Source organism: Nerophis ophidion, linkage group LG10 (assembly GCF_033978795.1).
Source record: "Nerophis ophidion isolate RoL-2023_Sa linkage group LG10, RoL_Noph_v1.0, whole genome shotgun sequence".
NCBI lineage: Eukaryota > Metazoa > Chordata > Actinopteri > Syngnathiformes > Syngnathidae > Nerophis > Nerophis ophidion.
Genome location: NC_084620.1, coordinates 14,208,886 through 14,231,793, shown reverse-complemented (window position 1 = coordinate 14,231,793; position 22,908 = coordinate 14,208,886). Strand labels below are relative to the sequence as shown.

At 40.8% G+C, this 22,908-nt stretch overlaps 1 protein-coding gene across 12 annotated transcripts in view; it reads right to left on the bottom strand.

Moving 5' to 3' along the window:
* The window catches only part of LOC133560244 (adhesion G protein-coupled receptor L3-like), a 422,550-nt gene that overhangs the window by 160,046 nt on the left and 239,596 nt on the right, over positions 1-22,908 (bottom strand). For 7 of the 12 annotated variants that reach the window (XM_061912545.1, XM_061912549.1, XM_061912552.1 and 4 more), the window contains exons 6-7: positions 17,370-17,383; positions 14,863-15,673 (exon numbers count right to left, since the gene is read on the bottom strand). In XM_061912545.1, the coding sequence (XP_061768529.1) occupies positions 14,863-15,673; positions 17,370-17,383 (825 nt within the window). Of the gene's footprint in view, positions 1-14,862; positions 15,674-17,368; positions 17,384-22,908 lie in introns of all 12 variants that reach the window. The other 5 variants (XM_061912548.1, XM_061912556.1, XM_061912551.1 and 2 more) reach the window with 1 other exon arrangement.

Below are 22,908 nucleotides of genomic sequence, written 5' to 3'. Positions count from 1 at the left end.
TTTTGCCTTAGTGCGCGTTTTGTTTTCACAGCCAAGTTTTTGTACCGCCATTGTGCGCGCTTTTTGCTTGCCTTTTTTTGTGCAGTTATAGTGTTAAAATAAAAGATGTCTTAACCTTCATGCCATCTCCGGTCCAAGTTCACTTGCATCTCGGGAAAACAACCACCTCATAGTCCAAGTATTGACACACAGTACTACAATTCTATCCAATGTATTGTCATGTTATGGCATTAAAGTATTTGTTTTTCCAACAATTAAATATAACATACAGTAATGTAGAGCACAGTGGAAATATGTCTGTTAAATTAGTTTTCCTGATCACAGAACCTTGTCATTTTATGGACTTTGGCTTCTTTTATTGTCATTAACAATAAAGTACTGTCTATCTATCAAATTTGAACTTCACATTACAGATAGGAAAGATATTTATGTTGCATTAGCTAGTTGTAGTGCCGGATAAAAGAGCAATAAGCTGTGTTTGCATTTAAAAAAGAAGGTGCTAATATACTGTACAGATAAATACAGTATATTCCACTTTTGCATATGCATCCATGTTTACGGATGTATGTTATATTGTCTTTATACTCGAGCTAGTTAATTTTTTTTTTTGGGGGGGGGTTATTATGATGCGTTCAAGAACAGGGATCCCCAATATGCAGTATGAACACACACACACACACACACACGTATATATATGTATATATATATATATATATATATACATATACATGCATTTATATGTATATATGTTTATATGTATATATATATCTATATATCTATATCTATATATACAGTATGTATATATATGTATATATATACATATATATATATATACAGCATGTATATATATGTATATATATACGTATATACTTATATATATATATACACACATATATACACACACACACACATATACATATATCTATACAATTCTTTCCCTGACCTAACGTATATATATATATATATATATATATATATATATATATATATATATATATATATATATATATATATATATATATATATATATATATATATATATATATATATATATATATATACATATACATATGTATCCATCCATCCATCCACCCATCCATCCATCCATCCATTTTCTAACGCTTATTCCCTTCGGCTTCGGGGTCGGGGGGTGGGGGTGGGGGCACTGGAGCCTATCTCAGCTGCTTTCGGGCGGAAGGTGGCGTATACCCTGGACAAGTCGACACCTCATCGCAGATACATATGTACACTAAACCAAAAATATAAACGCAACACTTTTGTATCTGCTCCCATTTTTCACAAAGATCTAAAAATGTACTATGTACACAAAACACCTATTCCCCTTAAATAGTGTTCACAAATCTGCCGAAATCTGTGCTAGTGGGCATTTCTTCTTTGCCAAGATAATTCATCCCACCTCACATGTGTGACATATCAAGATGCTGATTAAACAGCATGATTATTGCACAGGCCACCCTGAAATGTGAAGTTTTATGATGTTGCAAGTTTTGAAGGAGCGTGCAGTTGGCATGCTGACTGCAGGAATGTCCACCAGAGCTGTTGCCCGTGAATTGAACGGCCATTTTTAAGTGGGTGTAATTTGTAATTGTGTGTGGTGTTTAGAGATTTTTTATTATGTCCACATCGTTCAGTGGGCAAGTTGTATGTTTTGTATCACATGTACTAATGTTTTGTGTTGGATTTGTATCAACCAAACCATGGGTGGAAGAGGCTGCCTGAATTGTAGCTATATAATGCTTGTATGCACCACAATTTATTGTGATGCTTATGGTCAATGGTCAAAAATAATGCTAGGCTCCAACAGATGGCAGGGTGTCAACATCCATGGTAAAGAAGATGCCAGTAAAACCTCAATTAGGGGACCTGCCTTAGACCGGATTACAAACGCTGGCGGCCGAGGGCCATAGTTTGGGAACCCCTGTACTAGAGCGTCTTTGACTTGGAGCAGGTTCTTAAAAACAGCCAAGCGCTTGTGTCCCAAAGAGAATTTTTAGTGGAATAGCTCCACACTGGTTGCAAATAAATGTGATGTATAAACCTAAAACTGTGCTGCACTGCGATTTATGTTTCTTTTATGGATCTCAGCAGATTAGGAAAAAAACAGTATCTAAATATCACTGGCTGCTGTAGAAATAATACACTTGGCCAATAAACAGCAGGAACAGCTATCATAGTGGAGACAATAAAATAACAAGATATTTTTTTTTTTTTAGAACGATGCCGCTAAACTTACTTCATGGTGCATAAAAGTCTTTTTGCTTTATTACATTTTTGCTGCACCCTACTTCTTTTCCTTCTAACATATTAGTCAATAATCCACGATATCTGAATGTTCTGAACCCCTGTCTTATTTACTCTACTAGCCTTTAAGTAGACCCCCCTTTTAGACCAGTTGATCTGCCGTCTCTTTTCTGCTCTGCCCTCCTCTCCTGCGTGGAGAGGTTAATAGGTGACCACAGATGAAGCGCTAGCTGTTCAAAGTCGGGTCCCGGGGTGGATCACTCATCTGTGCATCAGTTAGGGACGTCTTTGCGCTGCTGACTTGTCTCCACTTAAAGGCCTACTGAAACCCACTACTACCGACCACGCAGACTGATAGTTTATATATCAATGATGGAATATTAACATTGCAACACATGCCAATACGGCCTTTTTAGTTTACTAAATTGCAATTTTAAGTTTCCCTCGAGTTTCTTGTTGAAAACGTCACGGAATGATGACGCATACGCGTGACGTCACGGACTGTTAGGAAATATTAGCGCTGCACCAAACATGGCTAAAAGTCATCTCTGTTCATGGCGTAATTACACAGTATTTTGGACATCTGTGTTGCTGAATCTTTTGCAATTTGTTCATTTAATGATGGAGACTATAAAGAACAATGCTGTTGGTGGAAAGTGGTGGATTGCAGCTGTCTTTAGCCCCGAGACACAGCCAGTGTTTCTTTGTTTGTTGTGAAGCTTTAACATAGAGCGGTCAAGCGAACATGTTTTCTCTACGTCAACCACCATGTTTTTGGATGGGGAAATTGTGATACATATCTTACCGGAGAAATCATTGGATTATTCGTCGTCCTGCAGCAGCTGTTTAAAAGGCAGCTTCTCTCTGAGACACCGTGTTCACCACAGCCATCCAACCTCTAGGTATGTCTTTACAATCTTTAAAATCTCACTAAAACACTATTAAAACAATAAGCAGATAAGGGATCTTCCAGAATTATCCTAGTAAATGTGTCTAATTACATCTGAAACGCTCACACTGCTGCCGCCCGGAGCCGTCGCTTTTTTTTTTCTTTTTTCTAGTCCTTCACTTTCAATATCCTAATTCACGAAGCTTTCATCCTCGCTCAAATTAATGGGGAAATTGTCGCTTTCTCTATCCGAATTGCTCTTACTGCTGGTGGCTCACATTATAAACTGTGAATATGTGTGGAGCCCTGCAACTCGTGACGTCACGCGCACATACTTCCGGTAAAGGCAGGGCTTTTCTATTAGCGACCAAACATCGTGGATGTTCTCTACTAAATCCTTTCAGCAAAAATATGGCAATATCGCGAAATGATCAAGTATGACACATAGAATGGACCTGCTATTCCCGTTTAAATAAGAAAATCTCATTTCAGTAGGCCTTTAAGATGATCCCCTGCTGGCCTCACTATGGACTGGACTCTCACACAATTAACTAGATCCACTTGTCATCCATTGCACCGGTCGGCCAAGGGGTGGGGGTCCCCACATCTGCGGTCCCCTCTGAGGTCTCTCATTATATCCCATTGGGTTGAGTTTTTTCTTGCCCTGATGTGGGATCTGAGCCGATGATGCCGTTGTGGCTTGTGCAGCCCTTTGAGACATGTGATTGAAGGTTATATAAATAAACTTTGATTAATTGAATGATACTGTATATTATTGTTTAGTAAATTCTAGTTTCCTTTTAAGAGAGCATTCTTCTGTGAGTACTTCGACAAACCCTCAGCTAAGATAACAGCGCAAAAAAGACATACTAATTTTTCTTGGGTGCTCAACTGATTCAAACCATTTTGTCGAAATTATCAAAAAAAAAATGCAGAAAAACTTGAAGCGCCGACTCTCACCAGTCCAAGCTTCAATGTCGTCACCTTTCTAACCGCAATCGCACATATGCTTTATTACTGCACAGTGTTTATCATTTATTCACACATTCCCAAGCTGTCTTTAAAATCAATCACTCAACAGTATATATATTTGTGTGCTCCATCTGTCCACTAACAAAGATTTTACTATCCCTATTCATGCTGCTTCGTCTGGAGGGCAGCCGATTTTGCACAACTCATATCCAATAAAAGAAAAACACACACAAGCTCCCGCTTATTAAGCGCAACAAATTAGATTACAGTGCTGTCTGTGTGTTTACCAAACCACTGCACCCCTCCCCCCCTGACTAACCATCCACTGTTAGTGGCAGGCCACAAAATACATGAATTAATTATAGTGGGAGGTTGTAATGGATTGTGGGGCAATACAAATATTTTTTGTCTATGTGTCCGACTCCAACTTGAAGGTAATACTCATTGGAGCCTGTACCTTAAAGGAAGGATGCCAGAAAGTATTGTGTTGTGATTCATATTTACACTACCGGTCGAAAGTGTTACAACACCTCATTTATGGCAATTCATACTATACAGTGAGGCAAAAAAGTATTTAATCAGCCACCGATTGGATACATGGATGATACAGCAGAGGATTGGGAGAATGTCATGTGGTCAGATGAAAGCAAAATAGAACTTTTTGGTATAAACTCAACTCGTCGTGTTTGGAGGAAGAAGAATACTGAGTTGCATCCCAAGAACACCATAACTACTGTGAAGCATGGAGGTGGAAACATCATGCTTTGGGGCTGTTTTTCTGCTAAGGGGACAGGACGATTGATCCGTGTTAAGGAAAGAATGAATGGGGCCATGTATCGTGAGATTTTGAGCCAAAACCTTCTTCCATCAGTGAGAGCTTTGAATGGTTGACTAAATACTTATTTTCCACCACAATTTACAAATAAATTCTTTAAAATTCCTACAATGTGAATTCCTGGATTTTTTCCCCACATTCTGTCTCTCACAGTTGAAGTGTACCTATGATGAAAATTACAGACCTCTGTCATCATTTTAAGTGGGAGAACTTGCACAATCGGTGGCTGACTAAATACTTTTTTGCCCCACTGTAACTGCATCCAAACATTTCACTGGTTCTTCAAATTAAATTGGGAATACATTTCTTTACAGTATACTAAGGTTGTAGGGTATACCAGTATTAGTATAGTACCGCGATACTAATGAATCATATTCGGTACAATACCGCCTGTAAAATGTACCGGTCCCACACCCCCCGTCTCCTCAGTCGTCGTCAAGTCGTGACCTTGCTGGTTTACGAGCAGGGGAGCCTGTTCGGCAGCGCACAATCAAGGAGTACTTACAAACAGACACAGTGTGTAGACAGAAAGGGGAGAACAGATGCATTTTGCCCTAAAAACTAACCGTAAAGGGGAAGTTATCACACTGAAACGCCCGCAGGAAGATGTGCTTTAAGACATGGCTAGCTAGCTTACGGCTAACGTCCTGCCCCAGTCTGCAGTGTTTTACCTACTTCTAAATCATTAATCCTCGCCTCCATGGCAACAAATAAAGTAAGTTTCTTATAAACATCATCCCTGAAGGGCGAAGAATAACTAAACACTACAAACTATAGCTCCCCGGCATCAAAATGTAAACAAACGCCATTAATGGGTCCACACCTATCATCCACTGTAATGATACCAAGTACAGTAGCGTATCTAGTCGATACTACTATGATTACGTCGATATTTTTTGACATCACAACATCTTCTTTCGTATTTTTAAAATCTATATTATGTTCATAAACTCAGTAAATATGTCCCCGGACACATGAGGTCTTTAAATATGACCAATGTATGATCCTGTAACTACTTGGTATCGGGATTGATACCCACATTCGTGGTATGATCTAAAACTAATGTAAAGCATCCAAACAACAGAAGAATGAATTATTATTACATTTTAACAGAAGTGTAGATAGAACATGTTAAAAGAGTAAGTAAGCAGACATTAACAGTAAATGAACAAGTAGATTATAATTCATTTTCTACCACTTTTCCTTAATAATTTTGGCAAAATGATAGAATGGAAAATGACACAATATGTTACTGCAAATGTCCGCAGACAAATTAGGAGCCTTTGTTTGCTTACTTACTACTAAAAGTGAAGTGAAGTGAATTATATTTATATAGCGCTTTTTCTCTAGTGACTCAAAGCGCTTTACATAGTGAAACCCAATATCTAAGTTACATTTAAACCAGTGTGGGTGTCACTGGAAGCAGTTGGGTAAAGTGTCTTGCCCAAGGACACAACGGCAGTGACTAGGATGGCGGAAGCGGGAATCAAACCTGGAACCCTAAAGTTGCTGGCAGGGCTACTCTACCAACCGAGCTATGCCGGTTGGTAGAGTCTTATATGTTTACTATTTCATTTAAGGACAAACTTGCAATTAGAAACACATGTTTAATGTGCCTAAGATTTTAGTTAAAATAAAGCCAATAATAACATTCTTTGTGGTACCTTTTATTTTCAAAAGTATCGAAAAGTACCAAAAAAATCGAAATATTTGTTAACGGAACCAAAATATTGGTATCGGGACAACACCACAGTATACATCACCACAATAGAATAAAACATCAATCAATCAGCATGCAATTGATGAGTTGACTTTCAACTTCAGTAAAAGAGCTGTGAAAAAAATGTCATTTATCATTTAGAAATTAAAAGTAAACTGTAACTCTCCAAATTATCTGTGACCTTACTGTCGCTCAGTTTATAACAACAACATTCACGGCAAAGGATGTAAAAAATGGTGGTTACATTTTCAGTACCGCTCAAATTCACACTATCTGCCTCCCTGTACAGCCTGGTGGGTGCCAATGTTCCTGATACTGCCGTGCTGCAAGAGAGACATGACACCTTTAACTCTCTGCAAACTAAGCACCTGGAGGTATTGATGTGGTTGCAGGCGACTTGAACCACGTACAACAGACGGACACCCTGCCTAGATTCCATCAGCATGTCACCATTCCTACACATGGGGCATTCCTGAAACGAACATACGGAGCCTTCCACCGCCCCCAGCTCAGCCTTTCTGACCACTTCTGCATTCTGTGCAGAGTGTAAATGTGCAGCTGCGATAGGGTCCAGCACCCCCCACCCCCGAAAGGGACAAGCGGTAAAAAATGGACAAATGGATGGATGTAAGTGTGTGGCCCAGTGATGCAGCCTCTGTGCTCTATGACTGCTTTCAGTGCACAGACTGGCAGCAGCAGCATGTAGTCTGAAGCCAATATTTCGGAATTACCGTATTTCCTTGAATAGCCGCCGGGGCGCTAATTAATTTAAAATCACCTTCTCACTACTGCGCCTATTCAAGGCATGCGGTAAAAGTAAGCAGGCGCTAATCATTTTATAACCTCTTCTCATCCCTGCGCTTCTCAATGACATGCAGTAAACAAACTGAGTGTGATAAAAAATATTAATAAAAATTTCTTCTGCCGCGGCCCGGTGGTTGAGGACCACTGTTCTACAACATGTCACCGCGCTTACATTTGCACCATGTTATCTGCGTGCCGGTAGGACGCATGCATTTTGCTGCTTCTCATACGAGATTGCAATGAACAATTGGTCAACAGCCCTACCGTTTACACTGATGGTTGTGATATCAATAACTTTAAAACTCTTACTAATATGCGCCACACTCTGTGAACCCTAACCAAACAAGAATAACAAACACTTACCTGGAGAACATTGGCTCTGCAACACATTATAAACGCAAAATAAGAATTACCCAGAATTCCAATTAATCCATGACTGTTGGCTATATTATACACGCGCCCCCAACCCCGCCCACCTCAACCGACGCACAGAGAGGGGGGGGCGGGGGGACTGGGGTTTGGTGCTAGCGGGTGTATAATTTAGCCAAGAGTCATGGATGCATTGGAGTTCTGGGTAATTCTTATGTTGCGTTTCTAATGTGTTACAGAGCCAATGTTCTCCAGAAATGTGTTTGTTATTCTTGTTTGGTTAGGGTTCACAGAGTGTGGCGCATATTAGTAAGAGTGTTAAAATTGTTTTATATCACAACCATTAGTGTGATCTGTATGGCTGTGGAACAAGACCCCTGGTGTACACAGTTAAAGCAAAAAATGAACTCCTCCGCCATTTTGAAAATGACGGCAGGGGATGTCACAAATTTAACCCAGCAGTAAAAGTAAGCGGTGGCAGAGGGGTTAGTGCGTCTGCCTCACAATACGAAGGTCCTGCAGTCCTGGGTTCAAATCCAGGCTCGGGATCTTTCTGTGTGGAGTTTGCATGTTCTCCCCGTGAATGCGTGGGTTCCCTCCGGGTACTCCGGCTTCCTCCCACTTCCAAAGACATGCACCTGGGGATAGGTTGATTGGCAACACTAAATTGGCCCTAGTGTGTGAATGTGAGTGTGAATGTTGTCTGTCTATCCGTGTTGGCCCTGCGATGAGGTGGCGACTTGTCCAGGGTGTACCCCGCCTTCCGCCCGATTGTAGCTGAGATAGGCGCCAGCGCCCCCCGCAACCCCGAAAGGGAATAAGCGGTAGAAAATGGATGGATGGATGGATAAAAGTAAGCATGCGCTAATAATTTTGGGGAGTGAGTTTTACCCGGCAGTTAGTCAAGGCAGGCGCATATTACATGCCCGGCGGCTATTCAAGGAAATTCGGTCCTCATAAAACTCTGAATTACTGTAACTATAAAAGTCGGTAAATCAGGAGCAAGGCCGCTTATTCTACCACTATTTTTGGAGCAGACCCCAGGAGTGAGCTCGCCCGACAATTTAATAAGCAAGATACACGTACGGTGCATTTTAATGCATGTCCTCAGCACAGTGTTCAGCTAATAATTGAACAAGTTGACAACCCAAAAGACTAGATTTGTCATTTTTCAAGCGAGCACACAAAGCAAGATAAGTTAAAGCAAGATAAGTATGTCAGATACATACAAATTGACAGATGTTATAACACTGGACAGTGGCCAGGATTAATTGTGCACACTCAGTGCAGTTATACACAATACTGTATAAGATACATCTAATTTGTTTTATCATATGATAATATTAATCATAGATTATTCAGCATTTGAAAACAAATGCTAAAAGGCCTAATGAAATGAGATGTTCTTATTTAAACGGGGATAGCGATGGCTCCTCACATATTCACATTGTTTTTAATGGGAGCCTCCAACAAAAAGAGCTATTCGGACCGAGAAAACGACAATTTCCCCATTAATTTGAGCGAGGATGAAAGATTTGTGTTTAAGGATATTGATAGCGACGGACTAGAAAAAAAAAAAATGCGATTGCATCGGGACGGATTCTGATGTTTTTAAACACATTTGCTAGGATAAATCTGGGAAATCCCTTATCTTTCTATTGTTTTGCTAGTGTTTTAGTGAGTTTAATAGTACCTGATAGTCGGAGGGGTGTGTCCACGGGTGTCTTGACGCCAGTGTCTCAGGGGAGTCGACGGCAGCTATGGATGGCACAAGCTCAGCTTTTCTCCGGTAAGAAGCGACTTTTTAACCACAATTTTCTCACCGAAACCTGCTGGTTGACATTCCGGCGTGATTCATGTTCGCTTGACCGCGCTCTGATCCATAGTAAAGTTTCACCTCCAGGAATTTTAAACAAGGAATCCCCGTCTGTTTGTGTGGCTAAAGGCTAAAGCTTCCCAACTCCATCTTTATACTTTGACTTCTCCAATATTACTTGAACAAATTGCAAAAGATTCAGCAACACAGATCTCCAAAATACTTTGTAATTATGCGGTTAAAGCAGACGACTTTTAGCTGTGTGTGTGTGCAGCGCTCATATTTCCTAACAGCCCGTGACGTCTTGCGTACACGTCATCATTATGCGACGTTTTCAAGAAGAAACACCCGGTAAATTTAAAATTGCAATTTAGTAAACTAAAAAGGCCGTATTGGCATGTGTTGCAATGTTAATATTTCATCATTGATATATAAACCATCAGACTGCGTGGTGGGTAGTAGTGGGTTTCAGTAGGCCTTTAATTTCAACTAAAATAACACACAGTGAGATAAGTGTGAAATTTACTTGCTCGCTTCGGGTCCATTTTAATATTTGATGATTAGTTTTTAAATGTCTTAATGGCCTTGCGCTTTCTTATCAATCTGACCTGCGTTTACCGTATCAACCTTTTCATTTATATTTTACTTTAATGTTATGTTGATTGATTTATTTTTATTTTATTCTTTTGTTTGATTTTCTATGAATGAAATTAATAAATGAAATGAACTGAACTAAACCCTCACGGATCCTGATGTCCTTTGGCACTGGCCATTTAGCTTTACCAAATACCAGGACAAAGACCCACGGTGGGGCAGCATTTAGCCACTGTAGCCCCCACCAGTGGAACAGCCTGCCAGAGAACCTCAGCACTGCGGAGAGCATTGAAATAAAAATTTAAAAAAAGGCTAAACACGCATCTTTTTAATTGAGCATTTAACTAATCATCTGTTTTTTGATTATTTTAGTTAATTTCTTTTCTATCTTAATCAATCATATTTTTACTAATATTCTCACAATCTTACATTTTTATTAACTTATTGATGTAATATTTATAGTTACATTTTTACATATATCTTCTCATATGTTTTATATTGTATTATATTTTTAAATGGTGTTAATTTTAGTTATTCCCCAGTGTGGACGCCTCAAAGGTGGTGTTTTTCCTCAATTCCTCAGTGCCATGTTTTGTTTTTGCTCAAATCAATAGGGCTGTTTTTGTGTGTGTGTGGGTGTGTGTGTGTGTGTGTGTGTGTGTGTGTTTTTTCTTTTCTTTTTCTATTGTTATTTTTCTTTTTTGTACAGCACGTTGTCTGCCACGTGCCTGTCCATGTAATGTGCTATATAAATAAAGTTTAATTTGATTTGATGATAAATCCTTGAAAGACTGGGAACTACTTACTGCTATAAATGAGGCGTTCTAAACCTTTTGACTGATAGTGATTGTAGATCAAAGGAAGGAGGGGTGCCACATCAGCCTACTCAGCTGTACAGTCACCAGTGCTCGTCTTTAGAGAAATGGCCTATCTGGAATCCCTGGAGTAAACCCGTGCAAGTAGTGGGAAGATGCAAACAACACTGAACCTGAGATTCGAACTAAGAACTTCCTGACTGCAAGGTGGCACAGGCACCCTTCTGACAACCACCACAGTCCGGATACACCCAGAATTGGTTCCCAGGACTTGTTACCAGCACACCAGACTCTTACCTGTTTGTTTTTGCCAAAGACCGTATTAAAAACGAAGACAAAACCTGGTCAACCGGCACTTATCTACAATGAACAGTGATAATTGCGGGCACCCGACAAAAAAGTTAAACATAAAAAAAAAAAAAATTGTGGAAGTCTTGGCAGTTTAAAATGGGCCTTGTTCAAAACTCCTTCCTCCATGTAATTAACGGCAGTCTTGGTATTTGTGCCACTAGATCCGTGATAATTCCATGTTCACGCCGCCATAATCAGCCAATCACATTTTGCTCCCGGACCTTCACGATGTAACCCCGGTAATTATGCGAAGGTAGTTAAACATGGAGGCATCATCACAGAGCTACATGGAGGTAATGTGGTTGATGCGTAGTTCAGGGTGGAGGACTACGCCGCCTTTTGGGTATGCTGCCTGTTTGTGGTACTATCGCGCTAATCTGCATCGGGGCTGCATTCAAAACATGTTGCACAAGGCTTTCCGCCATCGTTGGGACGGGGTTTGGGAAATGTCATGAACTGCCATCCAAACCGGCAATGTGTGAACTCCCTTTGGTGCCGCAATATAACAGGTTTTCACACAAGGAAGCCTAATTAGACCTGCTGACTGGAATATGTTCGTGTCAGAGTGGATAGCCCAGTAGTTAGAAGCACTGTTATGTATTAGGAGGAACATGAGTTCAAGGCCTTTATATCTTTTTATCTTAATTTTTAGTGATGAAAGTAAAATCCCAGCTGCATTTGGGCAAGAATGCAGGTTGCACCCTGGACAAGTCGCCACCTCACCATAGGGCCAACACAGACAACCATAGGCTTCGGCCACCCTTGAATTACCCCTAAAGCAGGCGTCGCCAACCCGCGGCTCCAGAGCCGCATGCGGCTTTATAATCACTCTGATGTGGCTCAGCTGCATACTTGCCAACCCCCCGGATTTTCCAGGAGGTTTCCGGATTTCAGTGCCGCTCCCAGAAACATCCCGAAGATACTATTCTCGGATTTTCACCCGGACTGTCAGAGTTAGGTTGTGACAAACTACAAGATGCATAGAAGGAGGCAGGCATTTTGAAGGTAAACACGATTTAATCTTTAAATACTAAAACAAGAACAAAACCAAAAGGGAACAAACAAAAAGCGCGCACGAGGCGGATAACAAACTTGGCTATGAACAAACAAACTTGAAAGCAGGGAACAAAAGACAGTAAGCTACAAACCTCTACCAAATATAGCTTACCGCAACGCTGCATTGACACGACATGACAGGTAGTAACGACAATAATCCAGCGCCGAGTGGAGGACAAAGGAGGTCTAAAATAGGAGCGGGCTGATTGACACCAGGTGTGGCCAGGTGCCAATCAGTCGCAGGTGAGGGGAAACAGCGCCCAGGGAGAAACACAGGAAACAGACAAAATAAGAGCGCTGACAATGAAATACTACACACAGAGGAAACAAAGACAAATGCAGAGGAAAAACCTAAAACATAGCCAAACTGTCGGGGAAAAGCCTGTCACAGACAACAATATTGAGGGCTTGCTGTGATGGCAATGCCTTTACCGTCCTTTGGAACATATCGTTGAGTCCGCTTTTCTACCATGCTATCTGCGTGCCGGCCGGTCACATGTAGTGTGCGGCTACTGTCAACACGCCTGAGTGACTGCAAGGCATACTTGCTCAACAGCCATACAGGTTACACTGAGGGTTGTGATATAAACAATTTTAACACTCTTACTAATATGCGCTACACTGTGAACCCACACCAAACAATAATGACAAACACGTTTCAGGAGAACATCTGCACTGTAACACAACATAAACACAACAGAACAAATACCCAGAATCCCATGCATCCCTAACTTTTCCAGGCTAGAATTTACACCCCGTTACCACCACCCCCCCCCCCCCCCCCCCCCAACCACCCCCCCCCCCCCACCCCCCTCTGTGCATCGGTTGAGGTGAGCGGGGTTGGGGGGGCGGGGTTTGGTGGTAACGGGTGTATAATCTAGCCCGGAAAAGTTAGGGATGCATGGGATTCTGGGTAGTTGTTCTGTTGGGTTTATGTTGTGTTACGGTGCAGATGTTCTCCCGAAATGTGTTTGTCATTTTTGTTTAGTGTGGGTTCATAGTGTGGCGCATATTAGTACGAGTGTTAAAGTTGTTTAAACGGGCTCTCTCAGTGTGACCTGTATGGCTTTTGAACAAGTATGCCTTGCAGTCACTCACGTGTGTCTGCAGAAGCCACACACAACACGAGAATGGGCTGTTAAGCTGGTTGTTACGGTTGTAGAGGGCGCCAGACGCAATTCCATCATAGCACGCCCATACTAAAGTTGTTTGGGTGTTAATCAGCAGACGTTCGAGAGAATTCGGGAGTCTCCCGGAAGAATTGGGATGGTTAGCAAATGTGATGTTGTCAAGCGGCATTCAAATAAAACCCGCGGGCCGCACCAATATTAAATTATCATATTAAGTTGCGGGCCTCGTGTCTGAGACCCCTGGTTTATACATAGCACAAAGCAAAAAAAACTTTGTATGCTGGGTTATTTCATTTTAAATTTCAAAAGAGTTTTGTGGCTCCCATTGTTTTCTTTATTTTGTGAAACGGGTGTTTGCATGTTCTCCCCGTGAATGCGTGGGTTCCCTCCGGGTACTCCGGCTTCCTCCCACTTCCAAAGACATGCACCTGGGGATAGGTTGATTGGCAACACTAAATTGGCCCTAGTGTGTGAATGTGAGTGTGAATGTGAGTGTGAATGTGGGGACGGCGTGGCGCAGTGGAAGAGTGGCCGTGCGCAACCCGAGGGTCCCTGGTTCAAATCCCACCTAGTACCAACCTCGTCACATCCGTTGTGTCCTGAGCAAGACACTTCACCCTTGCTCCTGATGTGTGCTGGTTGGCGCCTTGCATGGCAGCTCCCTCCATCAGTGAGTGAATGTGTGTGTGAATGTGGAAGTAGTGTCAAAGCGTTTTGAGTACCTTGAAGGTAGAAAAGCGCTATACAAGTACAACCCATTTATAATGTTGTCTGACTATATGTGTTGGCCCTGCGATGAGGTGGCGAGTTGTCCAGGGTGTACCCCGCCTTCCGTCCGATTGTAGCTGAGATAGGCGCCAGCGACCCCAAAAGGGAATAAGCGGTAGAAAATGGATGGATGGATGGGTCAAAATGGATCTTTGAGTGGTAAAAGTTGCCGACCCCTGCCCTAAAGGGACAAGCGGTAGAAAATGGATGAAAAATAAAATCCCTTATTTTACCCATTTTTCTGGGATATTTATTTTAGTATTTTACAATGCAAATGCTGACGGTTATGGCCAGACAACCCAGAGTACCTGGACTACCTGGAGTACCCACAACAAAGCCCAGTTCTAAGTTCCTACAACTTGTATAGTTGGCCGGTTTAGTTAGGACCACGATAGCAACTCAAAACGTCCTAAAAGGGTTCTCCTCCTTGTATCCTGACCCGGAAACATGCAGTAAGGTATGTAAGAAGATGAAAACTTACCGAGTCGGTTGTCCAGTACGCCAAAATCCAACGAGTACTTCACAACGTGGTAATTGTTCCAAACGTAGAGCAGATTGTCTCTTGGATTGTAATCCACGGCCGCGATGTACTGATAGGAGTTGGGGAAGGGGATATTCAGGAAGCCGTCTTTACTCAGCTCTGTGTTGTAGATGTAGTCAATCTTGTTCCCCGTGGCTTCGTTGTCGTCATCCTCATACACCGACTTCACCACATACAGGATCCCGCAAATCATGAAGGCGTTGGACGCCGAGCGCTTATCGTACGCCGTGTCCCAGGTGCCCTCCACCCGCAGCGTGTAGGGGTTGAGCTGGCTGATGACGATGCGCCCGTTGTTCTGCTCGGTGGCGTAGATCACCCACAGGCCGTTCTCGTCCACGGCCAGGTCAATGTCCGACTTCCCCCCCCAGCGATATGGCGACGTGTCGTGGTAGTTGGCGTTGGCGATGATGGCCTCGCCGCTCTTGATGCGAGTCCGCAGGTCGAATTTCACAATGTTGCGTGTGCGCTCCTTGTTGAAGAACAGCGCGCCGTCGTACACCACGAAGCCAGTGCCGTCGACGCGATGCGGGAGTTTATATGTCGTCGTCGGCCTTCCGGCAATGAAGTCCTCCTTTGAGGAGTACTCGGTCAATGTATCCGTGCGGTAGGGCGTCCATGGCATGTAGTAGATCTTATCGGAGGCTTGAAGGGGGTCTTTGCACCACGCACCAGACTGGTGGTCCGATTCAAAGAGGTGTTCGCTCTGGTAGACCCTGCGCAGAAGCCCTGGGCACAGGAATACTGAGGAGCCAAAATAGAGGAAAAACAAAAACGGAGTTACATTGGCAGGTAGCGGCTTATGAGCTTTTTATATTTGGGAACAGCCAGGCTTGACGTGATGACAGTTTACTTTAGCTGCAGATCCGTCAAGAGGTTAAAAAGCAGAAAAATGTGTGTAATCTCTAAAGATGTATGTGTACCCTGCAGGAGAAAGACAAATGCTGTCCCCATTGACACATTTGCTCAGCGGTAGTTCCACTGGAGGCTGCAGTGTGGGATGTGTACTGACGGACCTTGAGGAACTTGTAAAATGTGTCTTTTTAAAAGGGACGCTCCACTCTGAATACTAACAATGTCCTAAACGTATGCTGTAAATGTAAAAATGCTACAGTCAGAATACAATAATATATTTTTATGGATCATATTTTACGGTTTTCGCTATTCTTTATTTTCTAGGGCTAATAAAAAGTTAAACACATTTTTATTATATTCTGATGATTACAAAATGCTTCAAAATAAAGCAGAGAACCTGCTATTTTTCGACATATTATTTTATTCTTCAAACTGCAAACTTTTCTCAAATCCATTGTAATCGCCGTACAGTGTTTGTCAGAAGTATAAGAATAACTTTTGGGGGACGGCGTGGCGCGGTAGGGAGAGTGGCTGTGCCAGCAACCCGAGGGTCCCTGGTTCAATCCCCACCTTCTACCATCCTAGTCACGTCCGTTGTGTCGTTGAGCAAGACACTTCACCCTTGCTCCTGATGGGACCTGGTTAGCGCCTTGCATGGCAGCTCCCGCCATTAGTGTGTGAATGTGTGTGGGTGAATGGGTGAATGTGGAAATAGTCTCAAAGCGCTTTGAGTTGCTTAAAAAAAGGTAGAAAAGCGCTATACAAGTATAATCCATTTACCGTTTACGTTCAAGAGGAGATAAAAACATAACGTAAATAGTTCATATGAAATAGGTAAGTACATTAAATTAATTATCAAAATTACCATATGGTCTACATCGAAATATTTGTTTTTATTTAGGAAAATCTAAAATATATCTATGAATAATTTATGAATACATTTCAAATGATACTAAACTAAATATTATTATTATTAATAATCATAAATACTATTTTTGTAATTCCTTTGGACTGACTTAACTGTTATTGGTATTTTTCCAACACACAATGCAGTGCACAGCCAATCAATAATAGCCCATAGCTGAATTACATCTGTGACATTTAATGCTTGGTCTTTTTCAAAAGACAAAAGGTGAAATGCAACTAAGCCATTCGAGGGAATGTTGTTTGTGTCCTTAAAACACACAGTTTTATCGTCAGAACTCAGTCACTTTAACAGCATGTGAATAAGCTGATAAGGTATGAATATTGCCGCTATGATCTCTCCTTTGTATTGATTAGCAAGGCCCTGAAGGTTATAGTCATCATCATGTTAGAGCTATAATCAAAATATGCTGACAGCTTATTGGACAAGCTATTGATCAGCCTATATAGTGTGAGCTTTAATGGAATGCGGCTGATAAGGCTCAGCTCCGAGAAGCAAAAAGGGCAAAAAAAACAAAAACAAAAAAAAAACATCCAAGGCAGATTTACTCCATGTCAACATATTTACATTGAATGGTATTCATACTACTACTACCACTAATGATAGTAATAATACTAATAATAGTAGTAATAATAATAATAATAAAGACAATTATTGGCATTTAGTTACCTTTTTGCTCCACTTCTGTTTTGAGGCATGATGGGAAGAAAGAGAAAAGACAGATTAATACATTAAAATCAATAATCAAAATACAAAATAATCTGCAACACGTACATCCACAAACAAGTATTCCAAAAATGAATGTTTTTGAACCATTTTTTGAAGCAAACATGTAATGAACCTTTCCCATGTACGAATCAAATAGTCAAGGAAATACAGTTTTAGTTGGAATCACAATATACGTACAACTCCAGATGACTATATGATGCAAATAGAGTAGTCAATGTTATTCAACTTTAAAATTTTAGACATATAGTAAAACGTTCTCATAGTTGAATCACAATTACTGCTCAGACCAGGAAATACACTTAGTTGATGTTTTGACTAAATACCTTAAGATGAACACCAAATATGTCATAACTTTACTTCATATCGTGATCACATAACAGAACTGCTCTACAGATGAGAATATATTGATTGAAATCATAAAACAGCTGACATGGGCATGGCAATCTGCCAATAAGAAATGCAATCTGACACTAAATCAGGATTTTTACTGATCAAGTTGAACTCTTCTTAAGATTTTAAATGTATGTTATCCATTGCTATTATTACTATTATTCTCACATATTTTGTAATATTGCATTAATTTATTTTGTATTTTCAAACACCGAAAGGGACAAGCGGTAGATAATGGATGGATGGATAACTCAATATGTATATGTTGTGTTTATAAATATTTTAAAATTTGCTTTATATTGTTACATCTGTTTATCATTATATATTTATGTTTTATATTACATACTGTAGTTACCATGAATCCCAAGGCTATGTATGCTTCTTCCTACTTCCAGGTATTTGTATTCTGTTTATCAGCACTTATTTTTCCACTTTCTGCTGATCTCGACCCTTTTTTTCTTTGTTCCTGTCACAAAGTCCATCTCTGCACCTCCATTAGCTCTGTACATGTGTGTTCCTGTGTACTTACTACTCCTACTGGGTAGAACAGGAAACTTGTTGATTAAATTGAGAACTGCTGCCACCCAGCTGCGGGCTTGTGTATAGTTCTAACTTGAACACTAGAGTGTAGACACAAAAATGTAAAAATATCTCCTGTTGCCCACGACCCCCATGACAACTCACCTCTATTTGGGAAATTCTCCATGTTTTTAAGTTATACCGAACTTCATTTTTATGCCACTCCTAAGTACTGAAAATTGTCGAGAATGGGATCTTCACAAATTTCCACAATAACTTTTTCTCACATCACAACTACAGGGAGTGCATGTATGGCAACTTGCCAGGTGCCCAGCAGAAGTCAACGGCCACTTAGTACTGTACATATTTGGTACGGTTTGTCGCGTTTTCCTTTCTGTTTTTTGGTTGAAGAAACAGCAATGATAGACTAAGATTTTTGATTTTCGGGAGTGTAAAAAAAAGGCTCCGCACTTGCTACTTAACGGAGAGCTGTTTCTTGAACAAAGCACAATTTGATGCTGGATTCCCAATATTCATCCAATGATATCAAATATCCAAATTTTCATAACTTTTTGCTGGAAACTTTTAGCAAAACAGCGGTTGAAAGGTGCGTGTGGCGGGAGTGGAGAGCTTGATCAGACCAATGCTACAATGTGAGCAAGTTGGCGAAAATGAGCATGATAGGGCCCCTTTAAGATGAAAACATCAAACTGGTCATAACATTTCCCATATTGGAATCACAGTACAGAACTACTCTTTAAATGGGGGAATACACAAAAGTGCAAAAACAATAGTTTTGGCAAGAACAATAGTTTTTCATGCTTTAAAAATCCCAAACTTTCCGATATCCGTTGCCATTACTGACAATACAATAACATGTTGGGCATGAGGGGGGGGTACGTGGCGGAGTTGGTAGAGTGGCCGTGCCAGCAACCTGCGAGTTCCTGGTTCGATCTCCACCTTCGACCAACCTAGTCACGTCTGTTGTGTCCTTACAATGAATTTATTAACAAGGACCCCGACTTAAAAAAGTTGAAAAACTTATTCGGGTGTCACCATTTAGTGGTCAATTGTGCGGAATATGTACTGTACTGTGCAATCTACCAATAAAAGTTTCAATCAATCAATCAATCCTTGAGCAAGACACGTCACCCTTGCTCCTGATGGGTTGTGGTTAGGGCCTTGCATGGCAGCTCCCGGCATCAGTGTGCGAATGTTTGTGTGAATGTGGAAAATAGTGTCAAAGTGCATTTGAGTATGTTGAAGGTAGACAAGCGCTATACAAGTATAACCCAATTATAACTTATGAAAATGTAACGACGGGGTCACATTTTACTGCGCGGATCGTTCTCCAAAAATGCAGCAGGAAACTCAGGGGGCAAAGTGCAGGTGAGACAATGATTTTTTTTTGCATAAATCACGTAGGAAATGCAGAAAAACAAAACAAGCGTGCGGACACTCTAACCACTAGGCCACTGAGTAACCTACTCAGTGGCCTAGTGCAGTGGTTCTCAACCTTTTTTCACTGATGTACCCCCTGTGAAATTTTTTTTAATTCAGGTACCCACTAATCAGAGCAAAGCATTTTTGGTTGAAAAAAATACAAAGTAAAATACAGCACTATGTCATCAGTTTCTGATTTATTAAATTGTATAACAGTGCAAAATATTGCTCATTTGTAGTGGTCTTTCTTGAACTATTTGGAAAAAAAAGATATAAAAATAACTAAAAACTTGTTGAAAAATAAAGAAGTGATTCAAGTATAAATAAAGATTTCTCCACATAGAAGTAATCATCAACTTAAAGTGCCCTCTTTGGGGATTGTAATAGATATCCATCTGGATTCATGAACTTAATTCCAAAAATTTTTTGACAAAAAAAGAAATCTTTATCATCAATATTTAGGGAACATGTCCACGAAAATCGTAGCTGTCAACACACATATTGCATTGTTATATATTTTTTCACAGTTTATGAACTTACGTTCATATTTTGTTGAAGTATTATTCAATGAATATATTTTCAAAGGATTTTTGAATTGTTGCTATTTTTAGAATATTTTTCAAAAAATCTCACATACCCCTTGGCATACCTTCAAGTACCCTCAGGGGTACGCGTACCCCCATTTGAGAACCACTGGCCTAGTGGTTAGAATGTACGCCCTGACATCGGTAGGTTGTGAGTTCAAACCCCGGCCGAGTCATACCAAAGACTATAAAAATGGGACCCTTTACCTCCCTGCTTGGCACTCAGCATCAAGGGTTGGAATTGGGGGTTAAATCACCATAAATGATTCCCGGGCGTAGCACCGCTGCTGCCCACTGCTCCCCTCACCTCCCAGGGGGTGATCAAGGGGATGGGTCAAATGCAGAGGACAAATTTCACCACACCCAGTATGTGCGTGACAGTCATTGGTACTTTAACTTAGCACGGTTAAGCTAAGGAAGAGGCTAGCACGGAAGCTTCGCATACAAACAGAAATCAAAACTCAAAAATATAGATGTCGTTAAATGTTACATAGTGCAAACAAGGAAGCCAGACTAACTGTGGCGAAAAACAGGAATAAGTTGCTCTAAGGTTAGTGCCCAGGAGCGGGTGAGCGTCCCGAACACTAATCAGAGGCAGGTGAACCTAATCTGCAGTCATGGCAACTAAACACAAACCGAAGGGTGCTGAAAACAGAACTGAGGTCGTCAAACTAACGGAACCAAACATGATCCAGGCAACGGATCGTAACAGAAAATAGGGCACAGTGAAGCAGAAATTGTATTAATTATCTCAAGACTTAAAAAGCAAAAATATTTAAAAATTATCAACAACAAAGCAGCTAAACCCTTGAATCTTTATGCATTGATCAATCTTAATAAGTCTATTTCCTACTTAGCATACAGCCGCTAACAGCTGTATGGATTTCCACTTGAATAATTAACGCTTCCCAATTTCACGTTAATGGTGGAGAGAGGTATCAGAATGGTGTCATTAGGTGGCTAATAGAGATTCATGAAGAAGGGGCGGCCATATTCCCTTCCACCCCCTTAACACAGACCCATCATCTTTTTAATTAATGACACAAATTACGGAGGCTTTGAATAGCATGTGCCTAAGGATGGGGAGGACATAGTCTCGCTGGATCCTTCTTTGTGCCGTCATTTTCCTCGTTGCTACATTTCTCGACAGTACTCGCTTTGTTCTTGTCGCTTGTGCCACGATGGCGCTGTCCTATAACCTTGACAACGCAGGGGGCTTTTTTAAGGGACGGACAGGCACAAGGACTTGGCGATTGCCCCTGTCCAGAGCGCTCACGCTGTGCCGAAAAACAGCGGGACATTGAAGCAAGGAGAGTGAACTGAAACTAAAACATACTGGAATCAAAATAACCTTTAGTCCCTGTCTAAAATGTAGCAAATTCAACATAAAAAATAGCTGCAGATTTCACTAATTTAGGTAAAAAGCCAAAATGAGGAAGAACAAAGAAAGATGCAAAAGTGAAGTAGACAAGGACAAATATTTGTTTTTAAAAATCTGCAACAAGCCAAATAATGTAGCAGATTGTGCTCGGAGTCTTAAAAAGAAAAATGAATCACAAAAAAGTAATGAAAAAAAAAATGCAAGAAGAAAAAACACTGGACAAGAAAATACATTAAGTGCATACAAAAGGCAAGTCAACAAACAAACAAGGAAATACGTCCATTGAAGAAAAAGAAGACAATTCCCTGCTTTAAAATCCATTTAAAAAGCTACACTAAACATGTTATGTTGCAAATACCACGATATCCACTTCAACAGTTCTCAACAACATTTAGCAAAAACAAGGAAAAAGAGAATAACAAGATAAGTAGACATGGGCAAAGAAAAAATATTGAGTTGTTTTAATATTAAAAACAATTAAATAAACAAAAAAAGGAATACTAAGTAATACAGGAAATAGTCAAAAATGTGACACAGGAGGAAACATGTCTTTTTTTGAAAGTCTGCACTAAACTAAGCGACAACAGATGACGTGCTAGCTGTTCGAAGTCGGGAGCCGGGATGGACCACTCATCTGTGCATCAGTTGAAGTCGTCTGTGCGCTGCTGACTTATCTCCACTCAAGACGATCTACGGCTGGCCCTACTATGGACTGGACTTTCACGCTATTATCTAGATCCACTCTAAGTTTATTGCATGGGTCGCCATAGTAGGGGGGGCCCCACATCTGTGGTCCCCTCCAAGGTTTCTCATTGTAATCCCATTGGGTTGAGTTTTTTCCTTGCCCTGATGTGGGATCTGAGCCGAGGATGTCTTTGTGGCTTGTGCAGCCCTTTGAGACATTCGCGATTTTAGGCTATATAAATAATCTTTGATTGATTGATTGAAACTACTTCATACAACTGTCATCATGTTAGCCAAATTGAGATACAGCTCAAACAAAAACAAGAAAAGAAGCAAAAGTGCAACAGACAAGGGAAAAGACTACATTTCTAAAAACGCATTCAAAAGTCTGAAATGACAAGCAAATTCATAGCAACATTCCATCAGCTCCATATTGAGTTCCCCTTAAACGAGGAAAGTAGTTCCAACAAGGACAAAGA